The following is a 26,550-nucleotide window of genomic DNA, read 5'->3' as shown; positions in this document are numbered from 1 at the left end:
AGATGCTGTATTGAGCCTGATAACAGGGTATTAGTCAGCTTTGTGGAAGCATCTTCTGTTTATCATGGTGTTTGTCGGGACCTTCTTGTTTATTATTCTTACAGGAACTGTTGCACCACGACATTTTGGCATTTCCTTGTGTGACTTCTCCTTTGAACATACGAAATCTGTCATTTATTTTGATGGACTCCGTTGAGGAGCTTTTACATGCAGCATTGGACGTTCAAGGATCTTTCTCCATTCTGGAAGAGATTTCTGTGATGGAAATGAATGATAAAAGTATTTGTGAAGAGACTCAGGGTTCCAGCCAAACATGATGATTTGCATATGCGTGGAAAGTTGGTGTATAGGGTATAATTATGCAGTATGTTGTTTATATATGTATGCCCTTCAAGGCTCAGATTTAAAGCATACATTATGACTAATCATTATGATAAGATAATGCGCTGGAAATAGTACCATGGTGGAACATGCACTCTGATTGCATGTAGTATTTCAAACATACTCTGGCTGTATGTTAAACCAATGATTTTCTGAATTTTAAAGGGAGTTATTGGTTGTCCTTATGGTTTTATGTTGTGTAGCATGATGCTATTGATATTCCAGATATTTTCCGTCCAAACTGATAAAAGGGGTAGCCACTCTTCTTTATTTATAGTAAGAAACACATTTTCTGTGTTGGTGTGCTTTGCACAATGACAAAAAAACACTCAGGTTGTCGTGCTACACTGTTCATTCAGCGGAGCCAATGTAGCATAGATGTAATTACAGCCTTGTCAAGGGAGTATATCAAACACTAATCCCATATGTACCTTTCATGGTAGGGACAAGCTCAGCATTCAAGAGACTCAATCAACACAGTATCACAGCAAAGTAATAACACTGATTTGTTGGTCAAGCAATTTGACAGTGTTGATGGTACAAGGACCTCTGTATGGCATTGGACATACCTCGTGTTGGGTATTGAAAAGCCTTTGTAGCCAGTAGAGAGGGGCCATAGAAATGACAGAGGCACAGCATGTCTGACAAGGCCTCTTTGATGATAACATCATCTGTCAGTCAAGGCTGTGTGCCTCACAGACTGACCTTTGTCTTGGGTCATTGGGAATAGAGGCACTGCTTCCCCCACCTCTGACTGGAGGTCAAGCGTGACACCTCTTCACTCCTGCTTGTTTCTTACAGAAGCCCTGGGGTCGGTGTCCTCAGGCAACTGATTTTTGGGGGTCACCAAGTATTGTAACAGTCTTGTCTATATTTTGAAACTTTGTTACTTCGACTTGGTAGAATGATTAAGCTATTGCTTTGCTTATGTGAGGTCTTGATTTGTCTGCTTGTCGGATCCCAGTGAAAAGTAGTAAGGCTTGTAGTTTCTCACAAAATTAAGGTGAATTATTTATAATGGTGAATAATTTTGATTAAATCTATATTGTCTACTCTTGAAGATGTAATGTTTGCTGTTCTGTCAAAACATGACGGATTCCTAGAGTAACTGTTTCGTGGTTTTATTGATACTGGCCTCCTTTCAAGCTTTTGCACCTTTGGAGTCGGACAGGGTGATTTGTGAAAATAGGTTTGCCTCAGTCGTTCAGGTACAATTTCTGTACAGTTTTGATGCCTTGATGCCGCCAGTGGCAGCTTTCTCTCTTATTAATGTCACATGTGGCCAATCCACTTGGATGATGCAATCCCACCAAGTTCTGGAATCTGTCTACAGTAGCCATGAGGTGTTTAGTGAATGCTGACCTCGGCTTGCCCCAGTCTGGTGTATATGGTGATTGTGTCTGGCTGCTCCGTACAACATGGGGACTACAAGTATGCCCTCATCCTCTTGCCTCCACAAATGACTTCCAAATGTCCCCTTCCACTACCTCTCCTGATTCTATGTAAGGCAATTTCCCCCACTGCTTCAGCTGAATCAACACACAGACTGTTTGCCTAACATGTAGCTTTACTGAACATCTAGGGCCTGCCTGCTGCCTGCTGCTGCTGCATCAATACTAGACCTAGAAAATTATATTGGGTGTTGCTATTGTTCCTACAGGAAAGGTTAGATTTCAATACAGGGCATGGACCTTGACTTGACATTCACATGCAACCCTGCAGAATTTATTGTTTGCTGTGTATAGATCTGTGTGCATTATTTTGTTGAATGACTTCAAATTATTAGCTTTACACTATCGTCTGTGAGTGTTACAAAACATTAAGTGATATCCATAATATTATTTATTAATCCAGGTTCATGCATTTTGTATGAATATATGAAATTGAAATTGAAATCTATTCAGGTGAATGGGAGACCAAGTTGAATTGTAATTGAGTCATAACACATTGCTACCTGGATCTTTTATGACTGAGTGAGTGAGTGAGTTTAGCTTTACGCCACACTCAGCAATATTCTAGCTATATGGCGGCGGTCTGTAAATAATCGAGTCTGGACCAGTCAATCTAGTGATCAACACCATGAGCATCGATCTGCTCAATTGGGAACCGATGACGTGTCAACCAAGTCAGCGAGTCTGACCACCCGATCCCGTTAGTCGCCTCTTACGACAAGCATGGGTTACTGAAGATCAATTTTCAAACCCGGACCTTCCAACCAAGCTTCTCAGTACATACTGCAAATGGAGGCATTATGTTTACTTCAGAAATGTGTGAGAGAAATACACAAGTGAGTTAAGAGTGTCATTGGTAAAATTCTCTTCAATCTGACATTGATATCCTCTAAAAGGGGAAGGCTTCAGGAGATAATATGCAGTAATATGATGTCAGTTATTTTTATAAAATTCCATTAAACAATAGCAGCCTTAAAAATAGATCTGGGGTATATCTCTGCCTAAGAGTGTCCATTAATTATTGTATCTCCCTCTGGGGACCAGTGGATGGAGCCTCTGCTCAGACAGCAGACAGCTGGTGACTTTGATACCTGGCTGCATCCTACAAAACAGCATGAAAAGATGACACTTGTTGTTACCCTGCCTGGGTTTTGGTATTTCAGTTTTCAAAATGCTTCTAGGGGTGGTAGAGTAGCCTAGTGGTTAAAGTATTCGCTCGTCCCTCAGAAGACCCTGGTTCGAGTCCCCACCTGGGTACAATGTGTGAAGCCCATTTCTGGTTTCCCCTGCTGTGATATGGCTGAAATATTGCTAAAAGCGGGGAAAAAAAACTCTCACGGTTCTTCCAATGAAATTGCCATGTATCATCAGCTATAAAATATGGGTCTTTGTTATGACCTTGATGTTTCCAATTACTGGGTTTAGATCTACCAAGTCGCCTGATCCAGTATTAGGAGTACACCCAAAATACCCAAGGAATCCCCTCATTTTTGCACTGGTCTGGTGTGGACAAGATTATTTACATGCCATATGATGTTTTACATTGCTGTCTGACACACTTCTTGACCTTGAGGTTTCTCACACTGTGAAGTCATGAAGACTCCTCTGTATGTTTCAACCCACTCATCTCCCAGCAGAAACCTGTCCAGGGAATCCATCTCCTCCAGGCAGCTGGCATGCTTCATCTCTCACAACACTGAGTGTCACTTGGCCTATCTGTGTGAGCAGGGGCAGGCCACAGAGGTGACATTTAGTTCTGTTGTCTGGAAGTGTAATTGAATCTGCATGGTGACATCACAGTGAACATGCACACCCTGAGGTGATCTGCAGGGACGCACTAACCCCAGCCATTACACAACAGAATGTCACAGCTGCTGATGGACTGATATGTCATGTCCATGTCTGTGTTACATGTTTAGCCAGGAGTCAGGTAATTTTATAGAGACAGCAGCTGAGAGGATTGATTTGACTGGTGAGGAAGGAAGGGATGAGGCAGGCTCATTCTGAGGAACTGGGTTCCATTCCCCATGTAGCATGGCGCTGGGGCCCTGTTTTTTTTTCCCCATGTGATTTTGGAGGAATAGCAGGGATCGAAATAGTGCTTAACTTGCATGCCATAACACGCTGGATATTGAAACAGCATGGAAGAAATAATTTCAATGTGCCCTGGCAGCGCAGCTAAAATAATACTCACCATGATAAATTCGATCAAATACTTCAAAACCTATTTTTGCACCTCATCAAACTGTTTATCCATGGCACCCTCAGTCTCACAGCTTAACTCGGATGAGGCCATTTTGAATGTATAGTTTGTGAGTTACTCTTTTGGGTCAGGTTTACGGTTTTACATGCGGTTTCCTGATTGATAAATTATAAATTCAAATTGTTGATGTTTTCAGTTTAATTGGATCATCAAAAGGTATGGGTACACATATATTCATAAAGGCACATCTAAATCCCGGTGGCCAATGGCACCCCTAAATACATTGCATTTCTATCCCTGAATAGTTTGATAAAGAGCAGCATTAATCAGTACTGCTGCTGTCACTTGGTCTCTGAACACTGTCAGTCTTTAATAAGTACTTTTTTTATTCAACGTTACTTCTTAGGTGTGGGTGGACTTTATGAAGTTGTTTCAGATCAGACAATTTAATATAAGGAATGATATTTTTCATTATTTTTCCAAGTATTCTCCGAATTTATTTTACTTCAAATGTCACTTTTGTGAAACATATTATTACATACATTACTATCTGCATTACAATATACATATTCCAATATTTGTATTACAGTATTTGTACACATTATAAAGTCAGGGGGAAGGCAATTTTCAGCTGATCCGTGGATTTCCACCATTCTCCTTTCCCCCTTCCCCTCCCTTCAATGACACAATATTAAGTTTTCAGTTGAAAATATATTTTCTTGTTGCCATCCGTGTAAAGTACCCCAGATTCTTTGCTAACATTTTAAAAAATATATTGATCCCTGTTATCTAACTTGAGGCACTACTTGAATATCATTTTATAAATATTCACTAAACTATGAGCAATTCAACAACAGTCAATTTCATATTATGACCTACTTCTATGTATCATTCAGCTACATTGCAGATATAGCAAGAACTGTTGTTATAAATTAGAATCCCAGGTCAAAAACAAAATCAAGCCTGAGCTGCCATGTTGCAGCCCTGATTGAGCAATTTTGTTCCACCCATGTAGACGTATAGAGCTGCATCAGCCCATTTTGTTAGATGAATTAATAGTTGGTGATAAATTCAGCCTGGATAACACCGAGTTGTTTCACTGCTTGCATGTTAGTCGGACTTTGTAATCAGGTGAAGGGAGATCATTGGATTGTAAAATTGCATTGATTTATGCGAGGTGTGGTGATAACTTTACAGATGTGCTTGATTTATGCTTGGACAGATAAGCACAATTAATTCAGAGCCTCCTTCACAAAAAACATCCTGTTATCGTTGCAGTGTAATTACAGTTATATATTTCCAGGGAAACAGCTCTATTCAGTCAACATTTTGTTGAAATTCAGTATTTACAGTACTGAAAAACACCAGTATTGCCTACTTGAATTTAACTTTGAGTTTAATTATTGTAATACTTCCGTTACTGGGAATGTGTTGGAATTTTTACAACCATCATTTGTTATTTGTCTGTTTTCTTTACTTGTTCCCAACCTACCAGTCATGATTTGTCACTTTTCCTAATATTTTCTTTTTCAAATGTTGGAAGTGAAAAATGCTGTTGATATATGAAAGAAGTTGCAAATTGATGAGTCTGTTACATGTAGTTCTGTGTTTAATTATGGCTAGACTAATGTCATTACACACACTTTACTTGCTCTCTCACCTTGCTCACTGACTTGTACACATAGACTAAGTTTACATTTATTTGACTGTTACTTATTTAAACAAAACATGCCCACCCTTACATTCTCAGTAATGTGTCAACACTGGATCTGTAATCCTGTGGGGGATTCTGTGTTAGAATTGGTACCCAACAACCTATACTTGTAATGGGATTGGGTGGTCAGGCTTGGTGACTGGGTTTGATGAACACCATTTTATCCCAACTGCAGTGTTTACGAATGGTGTTTCAAGGTAACAGGACATTGGGTCCTGCAAGTTTCAGAAGTCTGTCTGACCCATTGAAAATTCACAGGACCCATAGAATAAAACTAAACATACATTTTGGATTTAACATTTCTTATAATTGGCATTGAAATTATTAACAAACATAATATTTATAAACAGCAAACAGGTGCCACATGTCCCATATAACAGCTTCAGTCAAAGTCATTGTGAAATATACAGTCAGACACTGGGGCAGGTGGGTTGTAGACTTCTATCGGACCATTGGCAAATCTGCCGGATTTGTCAGACACTATTCGTGAACACTGAACTGCATTGATCAGTGCTTGTGATTTTAATCACTGGATTGTCAGGTCCAGACAGATGTCTGTCGTAAATCTGGCACTTTGCGGAGTGCTGCTTTAAACAAGAAACAAGCTACAGGAGGCCAAATGAATTGGGTGGCCAAGTGCAGTGACTTGGTAGATTCCTTTAAATTGTGCTCTTCATGATTACTCACAATGACAATGACTGGTCTGTTTGATTAAATACAGGAAGCTGTCGTAAAGCTAATATTTGCTGAGTGGTGTTAACAACAAACAAACATATATTCCAGTCCATGCCTCTCTGTACCTTTAAAGTCTTGAACAGGGAGTCCTGTATTTGAGGGTCCCTGGGACTCAATTTTCAAGGGTCCAGACACTTAAGTATTATCATTAACACTGTTATTATATTGTGTATCATGATCATCACATTGTTACAGTAATTAAATTGCCAAAAATACCATAACCCAGCTAATAGCAAATTCAATGATAACTTATTGTCACTTGATTGGAATTTGCACAAAAAGTATTTGGACTTTTTCTGAGTCCGTGTGGACATGCTAATAAATTTTGTTGCGTCCATTGTCAATTTTTATGCATATAGGATGCAGGAATTTGCGTCCTGTAAATCCCTGCTTGAATCTCCAGACTTGAGTCAAAGATTTTTTTAAATCAGCTTCTCTATTTGTTCAACACAAAATATCTTTGACTCGTGTTCATCACTTCTAAATGCCCCTCAAAGAAGTCATCTCCAGGCTGGCCAAGTTGATTCCTGTTGTTAATCAGTGTAATATCCCCCTGTGTATTGCCATGATGAGTAGGATTAAGCTGTAATTAAGTGGTGAACACCTCACACCGCCACTTCCACAGGGACATTGTGTAATGAACTACTGGAGTCCACCTCATTAGTCAATGGAGGATATATGCTCTTAATTAACAGAACATTGTATTGGTGGCAACTGGGAATGACAGCAGGTGAGCCAGCGGATTGTAGCGGAGGTCTGATTGGCTTGTATTGTTGGAGCTGCTTTCCTTGGAGTTATGGGAATAAGTTCTGTAAGGTTTTTGATGTGTTAAACAGGATGTTTGATTACAGAACTGATGTTCTTTTCATTCTTTGATGTGTTTCTGACTTGAAGTACACAAATCTGTTTTGTGCATGTTATATACAGTTAGACCTGCTGTTTAGTGGTTGTTGGGTAGAAGAGGTTTCCAGTACCTCATGCTTGTTGTAAGAACTGACTAATGACGATCAGATCTGGTTGTTTGGGTCATCATACTCCAAGATGTCTTCCCAGTGTTATTCTTAGTATGTACATCTAAAAAATAAATACCAAACATGTTATCATGCGCATGTTATTGTGGAGAATATTTTGTGTCATTTTGAACTTCTCCAAGCAACAGGAAATAGGGGTAAATCATGATATAATTTTTCCCAGGAATTTCCATGACCCTGTACTTCATCCCTCGTCCCTACCCCAGCATCCCCCAACACACACTCTAACACCCTAGTATGTAGCTAAACACACATACTTTTCAGAGGGGAGGTGGGGTAGCCTAGTGGTTAAAGCGTACGCTTGTCACTCCGAAGACCCGGGTTCGATTCCTCACATGGGTACAATGCGTGAAACCCATTTTTGGTATCCTCCCTCCGCTTTTGCTGGAATATTGCTAAGAGCGGCGTAAAATCAAACTCACTCACTCACTCTCTCACTCACTAACAGGTTCATTTTCTCATCCAACAAATGTGTTGATTCTTTGTATGATTTTTTGGTTCTATACAGTTCAGTCACACCAATGTTAACAAATAAATCATTACAATGAGATGTTTCACCAACTTTCCAGTCATTAAAGTTCATCACTTTTATGGATCCACATTTCTATCTTTTAGATAGTGCTGTGTTTTAAGTTCTTAGTGTAATGTGGGACTCTGAACCTTCTATGGTTTCTCCCTGTGTTCAGGTGCATGTGCCCCCAAGTGGAGGTGATGCATATAGAACTCTCAACACAGGGGTCTTAACTTCAATGATACGCAAACAATCTTGCCTCCGTGTACTATTTAACATCTCTAAGACAAATAAGTAAGATTTTCTGTTTACCTCTATCTGTTCTTGTTTCAGGATGCTGTTTTGTGACATTCTATACCAGAAAAGCTGCTCTGGCTGCCCAAAATGCCTTACACAATATCAAAACAATGCATGGGGTAAGTAAAACACTTAAAAAGTTTCTTGTTATTTTGAGAAGACCTTCTATTTTCAAGAAGACTTCTTTACTGATCTAAGACCTATCAGAACGCCAGAACTTTGGAGTGTTTTGGTAAGGCCTAAGAAAGTCCCACTTTTTCAGTGATACTTGCTGTTGTGACAACAAAGGGGGCACATGAAAATATACCAAATGCTTATATTTGTTCTGACAAACAAAAACATGCAAAAAACACTGCTTTGAAAAAAAATGAAATAAAATCCAACCTGGCCACCCTATTTTGAAACCATGTGTAATCAGAACAGTGTTTGCATTTTTGTTAAACCTCCTGTCTTCCAACTCATTATGAGAAACCCAATATTTCATCTTTCACACTTTCCACACTTCCAATTGCAAAGGTGCCTAATGAAGCATGTCTGCTATGAATGGATGTAGTTCTGGTAATTGAGTTGTACAAGTCTCAAGGGAAGATCAGTGATGCCATGATGCTCTCAGCTGGTTACTTAATAAGATGACAATGGCACATCGACATAATGACAGCTACAACTGGGATGAAAACCTTGATCAGGGATCATTTGATACCCTTAATTGCAGTCCGCCATTTGACACCTTGTGATTTTACTCATCATGGTACTTTGTCTTTCTGAATAAGTCAGAGATAGGCAGTGCTGCAGCCAGACTGCATAATTGCGTGATTCCGGCTAATTGTACTTTTCTTGGCACTTTATTTATAAATGCACATACATGCATCAACAATGGAGCATATTTACAATTCATAACAAGTTTTTATATATCGGGTGAGTAATTATTTTCAAATTATGACTATTTTCATTGAAAGCAATGTCAAATATTTGGAAATCAAAATATTTGAAACTTCGAGAATTCAAAACAAGGCTTCCTAAGCTCTGCACCTTGCTGGTATGTCTATTTACTTACGAAACTGTAATATGAATTGCTGTAAGGAGTTCGTTTTGCTGTATGGAGCTGATTTGATGCATGTAGTTTATCATAGTTTTGGTGTTTGGTGCACGTTTTCTAAAGTTTTGGAAATCCAAGGAAATCCAACTAAATCCTGGCTGCAGCTCTGGATGGGCATGTTACATTGGTTTGGTCGAAGCTTGAATGAAGGACTTGAGATAAAGAACTGTCTAGACATTGATGGAGCTTGAGGAACTTCAACTAGTTTATTTTGAAATATGTTTTATGTGTATACATACATAGAATTCTTGGCATTTTGTCAAAGGAAGACAGCACATCTGTTTTGGAAAATCTGTCTTAAGTATGGATCTGAACAATCTCTGGTATATAAGGTGTTGAGTGACAGCTCCATTGTATGTTGTATGGTAGATCAGCGGTTACACTTGTGAACTTTGCAACTTTTGCTTGATCCATTTTATGTTTATGGTTGGTGTACTACACCAATAAATCATTGATGGTAACAGCTGAGGGTTTATGTATTTTTGTAAAATTTGATTTCAAAGTAAATATTTTTGAGAGAAGGTATCGTGTTGGTTGCAATGTGTATGTAATGTATGGACTTTTTGGAAAGTTGTGAGATAAACAAGAAATATTCTTTGACGCTTCTGGAAGATTACTTATTGATACATATGATTGATTATTCGGGCAGCTGGGGCCAAGATGATGCAGGAAGAGAACTCTGAAACCGAAAAATACTTTTGGAGTAACAAGTACTAGTATTCTTGATTCCCATTGCAATTACTGTGGCCAGTGAGGTTAATCCTCAAATCAGACTGTTGGTCAGAGTGCCCATTAACTTTACTGACTTCCAAATGACTTGGTCTGTTAAATTGCAGCTATCTTAATGAAGGATCACGATAGCTTCAACAGATTATAGATTTTTCATGATCTCGCCTCAAACCTTGATACTCCATATTCAAGATAGTTGGAGTCTGTATAATTAATCATCTGAAAATGCCACAATGTTGTGAAATAAAAAGAAGAAAGGAAAGCCAGAATGATGCTGGCCGCATGAAGCATTATTTCCGTATGAAATATTCATCACGAAAGTTATCTAACTTTTAAGCAATACCAGTATAGCACAACATGAATTGTTTCCAATATTGCAAATGCCAATAAAAATACAATTATATTGTTAAATGGGAAATAGAATGGAAACCCCAGAATGCAGAAGCTGCATGAAAAATAATACAATATGAAATGTTCATCAGGAAAGTTGTCAAAACTTTAAAGCGATGCTGCATCAACTCAACACTCCAAGCCAATGTTCCACCATGTGTTGTACCACACAGCAGGGGGACCACACCAGGCGTCCTCGGAGACCACAACAAACAGATGCTTGTCTGCTGTATCTCCTCCACACCATCATGTCCTTCATATATCATGCTGCAGCAGGGATGATGATTGGATGGGGTTATTGATGGAGCTGCATGTTGGGGGATGATTGCAGAATTCAAACACTGGTCCCAGCAAGGTTGCTGCTGACATTTGGGTGACCTGTACAAGAGCCCAGGCTTGGAATATCAGTCTGATAGAAGGGTTTCATCATGCGAGACTGACCTCTTGACGAGGCATGGGTTCTGGCTTTCTGCATGATTGTAAATGTAATTGAAACTGGGGCAGTTTGTTGGTTTCACAGAAGTGATTGGAGTTTGTCGTCATAGTTACCAGAAAGTGAAACAAGTCAGTTCTGAATGGATTTGCGAGTAGAGAAGTGTCCCAGATAGTATGTTGTGAGGTAGAGTTTAAAGGATTTAACCTTCTAAGCTTGATGTAAGACAGCAAGTGGTAGGTGTATGTTTCCCTGTCTATTTCTTATTACATTCTCAAGTTTCAAATGCGGTTTGCTCTGGTGATATGGACTTTGGTTAATTTTTTAAATGAAATCATTTTTAAACTTTTTAATTTGATCTGTTATATTTTAGATCACTGGATGCAAGACATTGAAAAGATAACACTGTTTTTTTAACTGTGTCAAGTCATAGGTTTATGTTACATGAGTGGGTTGAATATGCAGTTGAACCTATAATTGACAGGTAAAATGCTCAAAGTAATGTATTGATGAAATAACTAGTTTTATTGAAAGAAAAATGGGAACAATATTTACAATAAACTTATAAGTAATGGTCATTTCAAATGTCTGGAGTATAGTTTATTGGCTCGTGGTAAAGCAAATAATCATTTGAACTGTTTTCGAATCAAGCTGGAACAATGAAGAAAATTGATGAAGACAGAATAAGGTAGCCCCCTTTTGGTTGACCTGTAACAGAATAGAAAAATACAAAAAACATTGTGTCAGACCATTGCTTTTCTTCAGTTTGATAAAAAAAAAAGATATATATATTCATCAAGAAGTCATGAAATCATATGGAAGCTGCAAATATCTTTTTTGACAGTTTGGAATTGATCTGTAGAGGCATCTTACCTGAATAATATATAAGAGTGAGATGAAGATAACTCCCATCAGTGTTGACATTTTAACATAATGGAAACCTGTTATAGATTCTTGTATTATTTAGAGAGTGCAACTTGCTGGTCATGAGATGTGATTTACACATTTGCTTTGGTTGGTTGTGATTCTATCTAAGGATGTAGGGAACCGCCTCCGTGGTGTAGTGGTTAGAGCGTCCGCCCGTGAGCCTGGAAGGTCGCGGGTTCGATCCCCGACCGCGTCATACCAAAAGACGTTAAAATATGGTACTTGTTGGTCCCTGCCTGGCTCTCAGCATTAATGGGTACAACAAGGACTGGTCGGAGTCAGTATAATGTGTCTGAGTGGGGTCTTCATGCTTCACTGCGGCATGGTATCTCAGTGGGCTAGCACTATAAAACCAGCTTAAGTCTGGGCTAGTACAAGCAGATACACATACACACGCATGCACGTCGTCATATGAGCGAAGTATTCTAAAGCACGATGATAAACCCAATTTCACCTCACCTCACCTAAGGATGTAGGTTCCCAGCAACCTGCTTGTTGTAAGAGGCGACTAAATGGATTGGGTGGTCAGATTTTGTGGCTGCATGGTTGATTGCATGTCTCTGTAAACGCAGTTGCTTATCTCACTAACGTCAATGTGGTCTGTCACTGGGTTTAAAGACAGCCATCACAAGGCGGAAATATTGTGTTCTACTTCATCATTAACAACAGACGATGTGGAACACTCATTCCACTCAGTAAGCAAAGAGAAATCAACTTGGTCGATATTCCAACCTCTTGCTTTAACCAGTTTAAGACACATAGCCAAACTATTACCAATAAAATAGTTATATGTTTTCATGGCCAAGGATGCACATATAACTAGCAGTTCCAATTTCATCTCTGAAAAGTATTTATTTGAATGGTTCTGTTGAACTTCAATTAATAGTGCTCCTCTTGCTTGCTCCGACACTAACATTACATTCCTAAATCACTGGAGTTGACCTTGACATATTTCTGTGAGGATACCATGACCTGCAAATAGTGGAAGGTTAGCTAGCACTGATCCTAGTGTCAGTATTAAGCTGGGTCATGCTTTCAATCAGCAATGCTTGTGTAGGTCTGTGAGTCAGTCAGTGATGTTTGTTACAATCAGTTTTCTATGCCCCTAGAGTATTGCTGTAAACAGTTAGGCTTGTCCTGGTATAAGTGCTGTGGGATGGGCAAGCTTTTATATAAGGAAATAGTAATGGCATTTGGTGTATTTTCACATGATCTATAGATGTAGTGTTTTCATTTTCCTTGTTAAGCTGCAGGTGTCAACTTCCTTGATTTATGGAGGATGATTATGTGTGAATGTTATAATCTGGTGGAATTCATTGTGACCAGGAGAAATATCGTTTATATTTTTTCAATCATCTTTTGTCATGTGGGTGAATGGTTGGGGTTCTTTGACAATAAGTGAATTCATGAACTGATGGCTAAGTCTAAACATTTGACATATCTTCATATGTTGCGAGGACAGGATATTTCATTTGCAAATCTGCCTTGTACTTAGTGTAGCCAGGGGATGGGATGCTTGGTTGGTCAAACATCCATGTTATGAGGTTACATGTAACTGCCACACTGTTCCGTCCATGTGGTGACACACTATGTGTTAACATAGCTGCCTAATGTCTTCTTTCATACTGGGGGTGGTGGGGTTGGCTGGTGGTTAATGTGTTGGTTCGTCACACTGAAGACCGGGTTTGATTCCCCACATGGGCACAATGTGTGAAGTCAATTTCTGGTGTTCCCGGACGTGATATTGCTGCAATATTGCCAAAAGCGGCATAAAACTAAACTCACTCACTCACTCATTCACTTTTCATACTGGTTCAAAACAATGATAGTCTATCGTAATTGTGATTAGAATTTTGTCACATCAAGCGTTATATCTTCACGTATGAAAGTCTACTGGACCACCAATAATGATTTTTAGGGTCCTTGTAGTAATGGTGGTCCGATTAATTGAAATAATCAAAGATTGGTTGCAGTGACTAAACAACCAAACAATCGATCATGTTTTCTCATAATCGAACACAAACAATTCTGGAACACTTGTTTTCATTAACAGTATTTTTCACAAGGTGGTTTTGTGTGTAACATTTCATAAGCACTACAAGCTTGTTCAAAGTCATGGCGGTGGGGTAGCCTAGTGGTTAAAGCGTTTCCGCCAAGACCGAGTTCTTCCCCACATGGGCACAATGTGTTAAGCCATTTCTGGTGTCCCCCGCCGTGATATTGCTGGAATATTGCTAAAAGCGGCGTAAAACTAAACTCAGTCAGTCAGTTGTTCCAAGTCATGGTTAAATTTATCTTCAAGACTCCAGGAAATTTATGTTCTTAGTCATCATTTAACGATGTGAAATTTTGCCAAAACTGCATGGTGTTTTCCTTATTTTTTGTGCATTAACAAATTTCATAATGACGCTAACCAATTATTTTCGATGATTGATCGGTTGTAATGAACCAATCATCAATTATGAGATTTTAACCATCTCCCAACACTACCTTGTAGGCCATCTGAGGTTCCTGGAAAGTATTGAAATGGTGTAGTGTCGTGTAGGTTTAGATAATTACTTAGATGCTGGAATGAATCTGATTGTGTGGACAGTGGTAATGATTGATGGGTGAAATGACAGATATCTGATCTTGATGTGCTGAGGTAAACTGACAGTATTATTGTTTAGCTCCTGTATTTCTCTTTCTGCTTCCATTCTCTACATTTGTACATACAATTTGTGAGTTGCCTTAAACCTAGCCTTGCTCCAAGGCTGAACTGAATGCTGAGCCCATGGATAGTAATTCTATCCTTTTAAGAGGCAAGTCTTGATAAGTGGACTGTACTAAGGATGCCAGTCTGTTGTTTATATATATTTGTTTAAAGATTATTTAAACTATTAATTATTACCATAGAGACTTGTGCAAGTCTACATTTAACCCTACATATCCTCCAACTCTTGGTGGTCTGTGTGTGTGTGTGTGTGTTGTGAGTGTGAGTACTGTAGGGTGTGTGGGGATGGTGTTGAGTGTGAGTACTGTAAGTGTTGGGGTGCATGTGCCCAAGACTCCATGTGAGCGAGGAATGATGCTTTAACCACCAGTTGCCTGACCCAAACTCAATTATTTATGGCTGCTGTGATCATGATGACACAGGTATAATTTATAATCCTGGTGGCAGTGTAATACAATACTCCTTCACAACATAGTGCTGCATGCTGGTCAAATTCCAATTACTCACTCCCTAGATCAGTTCATTTTGAACCGCAAGCGTGATATGAAAGATTTTAAAGCCATGTTTTTGTTTTCAGATGCATCATCCTATACAGATGAAACCAGCCGACAGTGAGAAAAGAAATGGTGGGTTGAAGGGACTTGCACTTTTGGCCAGAACAGTTTTGATTTACAAGGGCTATGACCCATCATTTTTCTTTCCTTCGGCCTCACTGTCTTCCTAACGACTACTGTCAAATCTGATGTATGTTAAGGAAACTAATATGAGATAAATTTAAATACATGACAAATTTTTGTAAAAAACTTGAAACAGAATGTAAAGAACTTAAATCATTTATTGATTAAAATCAGTATGAAGGCTTTAATGATATTTTTTTTATGTGTATCACTTCTTATGCATGTTTCTATGTAATGTGTGTCTTGTTTTGTTTGGAAAGAATTCCAGCCTCTTATTCCATTTCAGTAGAAGAAAGAAAACTTTTTGTGGGGATGGTGTCTAAAAAATTAAGTGAAAATGATATACGGATGATGTTTGCTCCATTTGGCACGATAGAGGATTGTACAGTGTTACGGGATGCAAACGGTGCTAGTCGAGGTGAGTAAGGGGTAGAAAAAACACATACCACTTCAAAGAAACTAATTGGAATAGGTTTCTGTAAAAAAGAAAACACTCTTGGAAATGGAAAATGCTTCAGAAAATTATGAGATGAAAGAAACCAGAGTTAAGTTCTTGCACACTGGGCATAACTTTACTTGAAATTCTAGTGAAAATTCAACCTCAGAATAATTTTGTTTTGGAATTAGTTCAACTTTACTGACATACAGACCCTGAAACCAGAGTGTCCAGTACAGTTCATGTCTAGAATATTTGGCAAGTGTAGATTTACAAATGAAAATGAAGAAAGTCTCTTTATGGCAAAGATTTTAAGAACTTTTTCTGAAACATGTTAATTTCAGAGACAAGCTTTTGATCCTGAATAAGAATTCCACTTGTTTGATGAGAGGCATTTAGTTAAACTTTACTGACATATATGGACCCTGATATAACCTGAATTTGTCCAGTATTCAGCCCATTTCAGGTGATATGAAGTAGCCCAGAAACGCCATGTTATACAATGAAGAAGAAGTTGTCATCCATATACTCGTCTTAGAGATTCCACTTGTTATTATTGGCAAATGAATTGAAAGAAGAGATTGCGTTAGTTATAAAAAAACAAACAATTTTTGTGAAAACAAAACATATATCCTACAGACTTGCATACATTACTGTGTTTATGGTTATACACAGCGAAGGGTGATCTGTTCATTCAGTATGTAGATGAGGATCGTGATGTCTTGTATGTCAGTAGGACATGTAGATAGCCTCTGTGTTGTGAAGGTGTTCACAGTATCATCTCTTTGTTTCAGGTTGTGCATTTGTTACATATGCCAATCGCCACAGTGCACAGAATGCTATCAAGAGCATGCATCACTCACAGACTATGGAGGTATGTACATTTTCGGTAACCCGTGAAGGTCCGGGTTAGAATTGGTCTTCAGCAACCCATGCTTGTCGTAAAAGGTGACTAACAGGATTGGGTGGTCAGGTTTGCTGACTAGTTGATACATGTCATCATATCCCAATTGCATACATCGATGCTCATGCTGTTGATCACTGGATTATCTGGTCCAGACTTGATTATTTACAGATCGCAGCCATATAGCTGGAATGTTGCTGGGTGCAACGTAAAACTTTCTCATAAGTTTTCAGTTTCTGTGTATTATTGATGCCAACCTCATCTGTCTGAAATTAGTTTCATCATGTTTCCACCCCCATTGGACAAGTGTCAACCTTATTTCACTTGACGTCAGTCCAGCTTTTATGCGGAACCAGAAGTTTTACAATGGTTACTTTAACTGTCAGTTGGAGCATTGAAATCAGGTTCAGAAGTTACAGCCTTGTAAGGATAAAAGTTTGTGAGGACAACTTTTGCTGAATTTTTCCTTGTCCCTGGCACAATTTAACCCTTTCAACACCGCAGGCCGAATAATCGGCCACAACGTTATGAGTCCCCAGACACCGGAGGCCGATTAATCGGCCAGGCAGTAGTCACGTCAAAATGAGACATAATTTTAGGAACCTACCTGACTTTTGATTCATATATCAAATCTATCACATTTCACAATGTCTGAAAACACTTATTAAATTTCAATTTATCATATATTATCAGCAAAATTAAAATTATAAACTATTTTTCGCAATATTATTGAAAACAACGATTCTCGGACACATGCTTCGGCAGCTGGTCCACAATAACATTGTCAAAAGCAAAGTAACGATGTTTCGAGAGAAATTATTAAATAAATTGAATAAACTAATGAATAAAATCAACAACAGCATTCATAAAAGTTGTCAAACGTACATATAAAATTACTATTTCCATCTTTTGTGCGCATCATGTAATGCAAGTCAAGTTACTGACAAGTGACATCTCGGCTCTCCACCAATCTTCACTGCCGGACACGATGTTTAATGCGAAAATACATACATGAAGCATTTTTGTCACAGGTCATAACCTAGCACGATATACCCAATAAGTTCCATAATTTACGATTGGTCACGATTTCTTCGCTTAATATGTTCAGAATAGCATTATTTTACCCAAAACTTTTGTCCAAATCTAAAAGATTTCGCTAATGAGGAGGGTATCCATTGCCGAATATGATTGGCTGCCTTAGGTCACGGTCTGATTTTGACCAATCACAACCCTTATAGCAGACTGTGGCGAAAAAGCCGCCATTAGAAACCAATCTTTATCCAATAAAATCGCCTACAACTGTGAAAATACTCTTGGCAAGGGTACAGTGATATTGTTGATGTTCAGAGTTTTCGAACGATGCCCTACATCAAACGATTTGTCACAAGATGTTATTCATATACGGCTTCAAAACGGAGGTATTTTCAGTTGTTATGTCATTTTACCGAGCAGAAAGCCGCGAGATATCGGGAAATAGGCTACCATACATATTGTTTAAGAAATCTTTTTATAATAATTTTCTGATTACGTGAAAATGAAAATATAAAAGAAAAAAGGCACGGGCAATTTATGACATGTCACAAATGGAAAAATCGCCATAGTTTTGCTCCTTTCGTGGTTTATCTGGACGCTACAAATGTAAGCTTGCATTTTCATTCAAATATAAATTTATTTAAGTTGTAGTTGTATTATTTGAATAATATTATAAAAATAAACTTCATATTTATCAACAGTAGGATTAGATCTTTTAAATGGTGTATGGGATGTAGTAGCAATAACGTTTTACAAGCTTATAATTTCCTTCACAAACATAGGCTTCATCTATGACCTCAGAGTCTCTGGGAACTCGGTGTCATGGCAGTAAATTCCCCTGGTTGACTGGTGTTGAAAGAGTTAATCACCTATGGCTATGTCAGAACTGACATTAATAGTTTTTAGTGGGCAGCATATAATTTCTTATGATAATGAGGCAGTGGGGTAGCCTAGTGGTTAAAGCATTCGCTTGTCACACCAAAGATCCAGGTTCGATTCCCCACATGGGTACAATGTTTGAAGCACTAGTGTCCCCACACAGCGATATTGCTGGAATATTGCTTAAAGCGGCGTAAAACCAAACCCACTCACTCACCCTTATGAGAATGGTTAGCATGACGGTGATTAACACAATAATAATATGTCTCTTATATAGCCCTTAACACACACATGCCACATCTGACACTGGTTCCGAATGAACGTGCAGTCATTTCGCCTGCAACACTGAAATGTTTAGCACATCCGTCAAGAAAACATTAAAACTTTTTTCTCTTTTTTTTAAACTTCTGACCCATCTCTGCCAAGCACTTCAAAAGACAGATTGTATTCAAACATTTTAGTACTGGTACCGACTTACTTCACCTAAACATACTTAACTGAACTAGTTTCAAGTGTGGTTGCTGCTTTGCAGTTCCACAGTCTGTTTACAAATCGCTTGAAGTGTGTATTGGGAGGTCCCCTGTGTTTTCTTACAATCGTGACAGTCATGCTGATCTGTATCTCGGGCACCAGACAGAGCCAGTGTCAGCTTCTTGCAGAGATATGCCATACAGTTATGGAAAACTGGTTAGGTTAAATGTGAACGATTTTTAAAATAATGTTTTTAAAAATTCACCCTCAATTACTGCCTCACGAATCCAACTCATTGCAACAATGAAAGTGTCCTAGCTTTCATCTGCAAGATGGCTTTATGGCACAGGGTGTGTAAAAATGGGTTATTTCCATTTTTTCTCAGCTTAAAATAGAACCTACAATCTCAACTATTTGGAGTCGTAAATAATGTTTCATGCAGCTATGAAAGGGGAAGTCACGGCCAACTGTGAAGAGAGTCACGATTATCTCATAAAACTCCGAGTTAACAGATCAGGGCAAAAGCTCCAGTAGATTGAATTTCAGGAACTTCTGGAGCAATCGTATGCTTATAATGGAAACTCCAGCAGGAACATTTGGTGTCTGTGAATGATGCTCTGCTATGGTTCTGTCATGGTCATTAACACAAGGTACACTCACAATGACATCCTCATGCCATTGTTTATATGTAGCTGTTGTGGTTTCCCAGTAAGCAGGCTCTGATCCAAATAGTATGAAGCAGGAACTCTGGTATCTTTTATCAACAGAAACATAGGCCTGAAATAATGGTTGTAGCTGGTGCCAGTGAGGAGACACTGCATTTTATTGGCACAGTGGAATTAGGTTTGTGCTATAGGCTCCTGATGGTGTTTGTTTTCCTAAAAGGAATTCCTTGTTAAGGCAACAGAGCATATCTAGCAACCCAAGTCTGTATGGTTGTATCATTTCAGAATTGTCAGATTTTTAATACTTATGGATAATACTTACGGGTAAAGCCCTTTGGAGATTCTGGTTGAGAAATGGTTCCAAACAACCAGTGCAGTTGTATTGTATCACGTGTTCAGACACTTTCATCATTGAATTACATGTCGGGGTCCTCCAGTGACCTTATGGGGACCTAGCGAGAATATGTCCCCATTCACACTTATATTCCCATGTCATGGTATTATGCTCATTATATCAATCACTGGTTTGTCTGGCCCTCATGCAATTTGTTCAGGCATGCTATCATATAGCTGTCATATTGTTCCTAAATGAAGGGTCTTTGGCTTTTTCAATGCTGTGATGTAGCCTCAAGCATCACTGATATAATTGCATGGTTAACTAAGGTCAGTGGAAACTAGTATAAACTTGTAATTTTAAATAGATTGTCATGTGTACATGCTGAATGTTGATGAGTTTAACTAAAGCTTTTGAACATTGTTGAATCCAACAGCTGTTTTGAAAAACTTCTAATAGTAGTTTTAATTTTTTTAAAATTAATTTTGTTTCACATTTTGCCTAAAGAACACCACAAATGGTTATTACACTTTGCATTCATTTATTGATGTTTAAATTTCTTCAGCATTGTAGCTGTAAGTATTTCAACTAAAAACGTGGATTCTGAATAGGTTACACCAAGCCGTTTTCTTACCCCTATGAATTGTGTCAACCCATATCAACACTTAGGAACTTTGAAAATGCATTGAGAAGTGTTTCCTTTTTGGTGTCCTTGAAAAAGAACAATAAATAAGTTTGTGATGTTTTTATGATGCTGTGTATTTCTTTGGCCTGTCTGAGGTGTCCTGCATACCTCTCAGTAGGATCTTTACTACATTCTCAGAAAAGAAAATTGGGCATTTTGAATCTTATTGATTGAAGGTAAATAGCACTGTGAAGAGTAAATAACAGTTCGTTTCGGTATGGGAATAGCATTGTTTGATGTTACTTGAGATTAATGTTAGGTATGTATACATTATGGTTTGTAAATGAACAGTTACAGAAATATTCTTGTCATCAGAAAAACAGACTTCTCATACTGATGCTGGTTGTTGCTACCAGTCTTTGCTGTGAATAGTTAATACGTGTTTGTGTCAGTTATATGTATTGCCTGCCATAAGAAATGCATTACACAGTGAGGGTACCATCTATTTGAAATCATATACTAAGTTGTAAGGACAGTTTATCACTGCTGAGTAACTACGATAGCTCTGTAAATACAGTTTCTTGGGTGCATGTAACTTATTAAGGACAGTTACGCAAGCAGTAAGAGGAAATTAGTTCACTGGAACATGCTTCTACCAGATTCCTGAATGAAAATTAGCCAACGTGGAAAACTTCAGACTAGAATTGCCTAATTGATTTGGCATGAAGAATGAATAGTTGTACAGAAGCGCCACAGGAGTTGAACAGTTATGTTGCCTTTACCTCGCAATTACCTAGATACATGCTATATTTCATTGATGAGAATGTGGAATGTCTGTTCTCGTTTGTTTGAGAAATTAGGTAATCTCAGTGATAGTGTTTGATTCATTGTTTGTTGAAGCCCATTACGGTTGTCCCCTGCTGTGATATTGCTGGAATATTGCTAAGGTGTAAGCTAAATTCACTCACTCAGTCATTGTGTTTGTCTATTACAGGGTTGTTCCTCACCGATCGTTGTTAAGTTTGCTGATACACAGAAAGAAAAAGAAGCCAAGAAAATGCAGCAGATGACGACAAATTTGTGGAACCTGTCACTTGGGGGGATTGGGGGCACTGGGGCCTCAGTATTTAGCAGTAAGTCAGGCTTGCAGTGATGGCCCGTACATTCTGAAATCTGTAAAAGACACAGAATTACTTACACTTTGACAAATATTGTTTTGTGTGATGTTGAAATCATATTGAGTAGGAACTTGAGTTAGAATATGGATTTATTTATGTATTTAATCCATGTTACTTTTGATGGAAATAATGAACAATTTGACACTTTACTGTTTTGCATGTGCACACTTGAGAAAAGAATTTTTGAAAGGTTTGACTTCGTTTTCAGTTACTACAACAAGCAGCTGCAGCAGGGAACTTGGGAATGTTGAATAACCTTGGAAACATGGGTATGTGGTCACCCAGTCTTGATCCTGTAGGGCCTTTATACCTTACAGTGGTAACCCAATCTTGATCCCACAGTGGTATGTGGTAACCCTGTCATGAGTCGGTAGTGACATACATAGATATGTGGTAACCAATGCTGTAATGATGCCATAACACAGCATTGTATCACAAAATGGGGCTCATTGCTTGATACATCGATTTTTAACTCCTGTATAGCAATACATACTGTATGTCAAGCGTCAAGCCCTAGGTGTCCCCCGATATGATATTGCTGGAACATTGCTAAAGCGGTGTAAAACCATACTCACTCACTTGCTCACTCCAGGATAATATAGGATATATATTGTTGAGTACAATCAGGGCTTGATTTAAGAGATGTTAACCTACTTGCACCAGGTGCAACCTAAGATAAAAGCCTAGTTGCACCAGCCAAATTCCAGTTGCAACATAGTGTGTTAAAACATCAGAGGTTTCGGTGTATATAGACATATTTCTGTCATGTAGTATCATTGAAACCATAGCAACACAGAGACGCAGCTGATCCCTGTTTACAATCTTGAGCTGTCATAGCCGAGACGTGTCTATGAATAGCAATGTTTCGTTGCCATAGCTATTCAAAGTTTAGAACAAAATGGATATTTATGCTTATATTGTTAGATTTATTGATTTATTTCTCAAAAAATGACTTGCACCTGGTGCAAGTTAGACTAATAACTAGGTTGCACTTTGCAATATTGGGTTGCACCAGTGCAAGTAACAAAGCACTAAATCGAGCCCTGACAATGCATATCAATACAATTTAATACCAGCAGATACTTTGCTGGTATTACACGTCTACTTTGATTGTAATAGATTTGATCGTAATTGTTTCCTATTAGAGAGTACCATGCCTCCAGGTACAGCCTTATGTGATGTGTCAATAAATCAGTTGCATCTGTTGTTTTTTCCAGAGCACTGTAACTCCGGCATCAACAACCTGGGTGTTCAACAGCTCGTGGCCGCCGCAGCAGCAGCCGCAGCGGGCAACAACCCTGGTAGGTTGCATCCTCGTCATGCCTGTCTTCCACACTGGAATGGATGTTTCTTAACCTTGTTTCAGCACCTTGCATACTGTACAATTTGAGTTGAAAAGCACCCAGTTCCTCTTGTTTCAGTTGTACTCTAATCAGGTGTGAGAAGACGCAGGAACAATGTCATGTGACGGCTTGTGGCATGGAAAAACTCATGACATTCTTACTAATAAATATTATGCTGTAATGGTAGTGGAATACCAAATAGAATGCCATCCTGTCAGTTTTAATGTGAATACAAATCCTAAGCGTCATCATAGATTAAAGAGAATTCTGCATGTTTGACCAGTGTATCCCTTGTACGTTTCTTCAGAAGCGTCCTGAGTGATCCTCCTTGTCAGAATACTGTGGTCTTTCTACTTTCTTTACCCTAGAGTGATTGGTGTGTCATGAATTTCATTTTGTTACATATTATTTATTACTCCATGGTAGAACTATTTTGTCCATGCCTGCAGATTTAAAGTGGTGTTGGTAAAATTGTGTGACCCTTTCCCAAGGTTTTTTGGTCTGGTGTGAGTGACTTTTTTTTTTTTTCCCAGTTGATTAAAATAATCTTCAAATGTTTCATTTTGGTCTACAAAGTCTTTAGCTTTTGATGGATAAGATTGGTTATGTAAAGAAGCAAGTTATAAAGAAAATCTGCATTGTTATAAGTAAATGAACACATTTAATGTTAGTTTGCAGTGAGTTTAGTGTCAAGGTTATTCTAAGTCAGGACCTTTGCTCATTGAAATCAATGTTTCTGAGACCCGAGCTTCTTCCAGCACCACGGTCGTATCTTATGTGAATGCATATCAATGTGTAGTGCAAGAGTTCTATTTTGTTTTGCTTTGAGATGAGACTTTTTCCAGCTAATTTTGGTTTTTTTACTGACTCTTGTTTTGTGTGGGTGTGCCACAGGATTGCTGGCAGCACTGGCAAGCCTGAGTACAGGCAGTGGCTCCATGTCAAGTAACAACAACTGTAGCCCCATGCAGACTAGCACAACCTCAAATTCAAACAACAGTTCCTCAGGTATACCTGGTCGGTGGTCCGTCGTCGGCCTGAAGCCCCAGCCCGCAGCCTACCACAGTGGTTGTGTTGTGCATGCTGCAGCTGAAACTCTTGCTCTTCTATTTCAATTATCTGTTTATATTGTACTCCAACACTGTCCTTGTCAGAGCAGGGGAGATCTGTCCCAATAGGGCTATTGGCACTTAAACAGCATTGTGGCTCCCTATGCTGTATGGTCTGAATTCCTTGAATTAATGTGTACATAATGTTTACAGTATATAATATAGTGGGGTTAAAAAATGTTAGTAGCATGAATGGTTTTTTGATATTTTATTTCTGTCTTAAAGACTACTCCCAATTTCAGAAAAAAATATATCCTAAATACTCATGGTCCCTAACTTTTTTGCGTTCAGTATATTTGTACTATGTGATATATTCTCTGAAATTCTGTAAACATTGTGTATGTTCCATTTACACTGAGAATGCAGTATGTTCTGGGCATGTATGCTATCATATGAAGATGTAGACTTGGCTTTATGAGTAATGTACCTAATGGAACAATCTAAGTCATGAAAAATAATCTGTTCTGTAAGACCACTTTTTCACAAACCGACTCGTTTTAATATACTTAACTTCGTTTGAGATAGAAACTGGAATGAGGCAAGATTTCCCGGTTTGTGAATTATTTCCTAGGGTGTACCAGCAGTTGTCTCCCTTTGCCCTGACATGGACTGTGTTGATTGCACGTAGCATTCCTTCTCGTGGATTAGTTCACTGCAGTTTGCTGTGGATCACAATCTCTTGTAGCCTCACATCTTCTGTTGAGCTTACTTCACGCCGGACAACACTTCCCGGTTTGCTGAGTTTACCAGCCCAGTGTTGACGGGCTTTCTTCAGTGTGTATTTGCACTTAGTTACTATACAGTTTGTTGTTGAGATTGTTTGCCAGCTTGTCTTTGTTTGTGATATATGCATGAAGACATAACAATTCCAGTTCCTACAAATGACAATAATATTCCATTGCAGCTGTGTGTAACATTTGCTGTACCTTGCATGAGAAATGTCATCTGAACAGTGCCGACTGCCTTTGTATTAATATGATCACTTTGATTGTGCATGAATCTACCAGTAAGGAAGTAACTTGCGGTTTTGTGACAATAGTACCTCTCTCTGTCCAATATACCATGTTAGCTGATGTGCTGATTTCAACTGACATTGGCAATATGTCCAGCTGATATCGGCAGTCAGCTGATGAAGGCTTTCCACTTCTCTTCTCATTGTAGACATCACCTGACAGTGTTTAATCCTTGAGTTCTACTACAGTTCTCATCCTTCTGTATAGTTGATGGTGACAGTATACTAGAAGTGCCCTCTCTAAAATGTGGATCCATAACAATCTCTTAATTCACAGCTTGAGCTTAAAGGGAGGTAACTCCATCTGGCTTACAGCACAGTGTAATACAGATAACCCTTAAAAAATTCAGTGATTTTATTGAGGAAAGATATCAAGTTCTTGATTACAAAGTTTTTGTTGATTCTTTGACAACAATCTGTCATGGTTGTAATGGCTTCAGTTTGGCAGTGGTGTGGCATTTTGTATGTTTCAGTGACTTGAAGCTGAATAGTTCAAAGGAAACTATTTGGATAATATGGAATTAAATCTTCAGCACTTACGTAATAGTTTTTCATTTAACGGTGTAAAGAAAATTAAAAAAGAGGTTGGTCTTATTGAAGTAGAGTTGATTCATGAAACCACAACAAGATGCATTGGAGTAGAATCAATTTCAATTTCATCCCAACCAACTATTCAAGATGTTTTAATTGTGATATTGATTCTGTTTCAGCAGAAGCCCAAAATAATGTCCATTTACAGAACTTGCATGGTATCGCTGCCCTTGCGAGCTTAGCAAACAACCCAGGTATGTTGTCAAACTGGCGTAATGTCCCTTGCATGTATTATATTATGTATTATAAACGTCAGTATTAAATCAAAATTAAAACCTTAGTCACCTGACCAACATTAAACATTAAGTAATAATAATAACAATAATGACGACAATCCTAAATTGAGATTGATTGAGATGAACTGCATGTCTCTTTGAAAGGTAACCTCACCAGTTACTAAAAGTTGGTTTTGTGTGTTCTCATTTCAGCCACATTAAACACTCTGGGTGTTCAGAACGTAGCAACATTAAACCAATTGGCTGCAGCAAGCAACAGCACACCTATGTCCACAGGGAACAGCATTTACAATGGTAGGTATGAGTATGGAAGGCATTTGGGTTGGTTCTTGCAGATGTTGACAGAGAAATATTACTACCCAGCTGATCAAAGCATCCATCTCCTTGTTAGGCCATCCATATATCTGTTTACTTATCTTATCGCCAAGGGGCGGTGGGTTAGCCTAG

At 38.5% G+C, this 26,550-nt stretch overlaps 1 protein-coding gene and 1 long non-coding RNA gene across 2 annotated transcripts in view; one reads left to right on the top strand and one right to left on the bottom strand.

Annotated features, from left to right (window-relative positions):
• The window catches only part of LOC124256937, a 30,064-nt gene extending 16,049 nt beyond the window's left edge, over positions 1–14,015 (bottom strand). Inside the window, exon 1 of the long non-coding RNA XR_006893133.1 lies at positions 13,982–14,015. This is a non-coding gene — a long non-coding RNA (uncharacterized LOC124256937). The remainder of the gene's footprint in view (positions 1–13,981) is intronic.
• LOC124256936 (CUGBP Elav-like family member 2) overlaps positions 1–26,550 on the top strand; it is a 230,882-nt gene that overhangs the window by 185,387 nt on the left and 18,945 nt on the right. Inside the window, 11 exon segments of the mRNA XM_046690901.1 lie at positions 8,360–8,442; positions 15,189–15,237; positions 15,575–15,706; positions 16,519–16,598; positions 21,629–21,724; positions 21,726–21,767; positions 22,021–22,081; positions 23,030–23,113; positions 24,050–24,163; positions 25,987–26,061; positions 26,296–26,397. Of these exon segments, the coding sequence (XP_046546857.1) occupies positions 8,360–8,442; positions 15,189–15,237; positions 15,575–15,706; positions 16,519–16,598; positions 21,629–21,724; positions 21,726–21,767; positions 22,021–22,081; positions 23,030–23,113; positions 24,050–24,163; positions 25,987–26,061; positions 26,296–26,397 (918 nt within the window).

Source organism: Haliotis rubra, unplaced genomic scaffold (assembly GCF_003918875.1).
Source record: "Haliotis rubra isolate DU_JTF1 unplaced genomic scaffold, ASM391887v1 Scf644, whole genome shotgun sequence".
Taxonomy (NCBI): Eukaryota; Metazoa; Mollusca; class Gastropoda; order Lepetellida; family Haliotidae; genus Haliotis; species Haliotis rubra.
The sequence above is the reverse complement of the archived record's forward strand: the minus strand, read 5'-3'. Positions and strand labels throughout refer to the sequence as shown.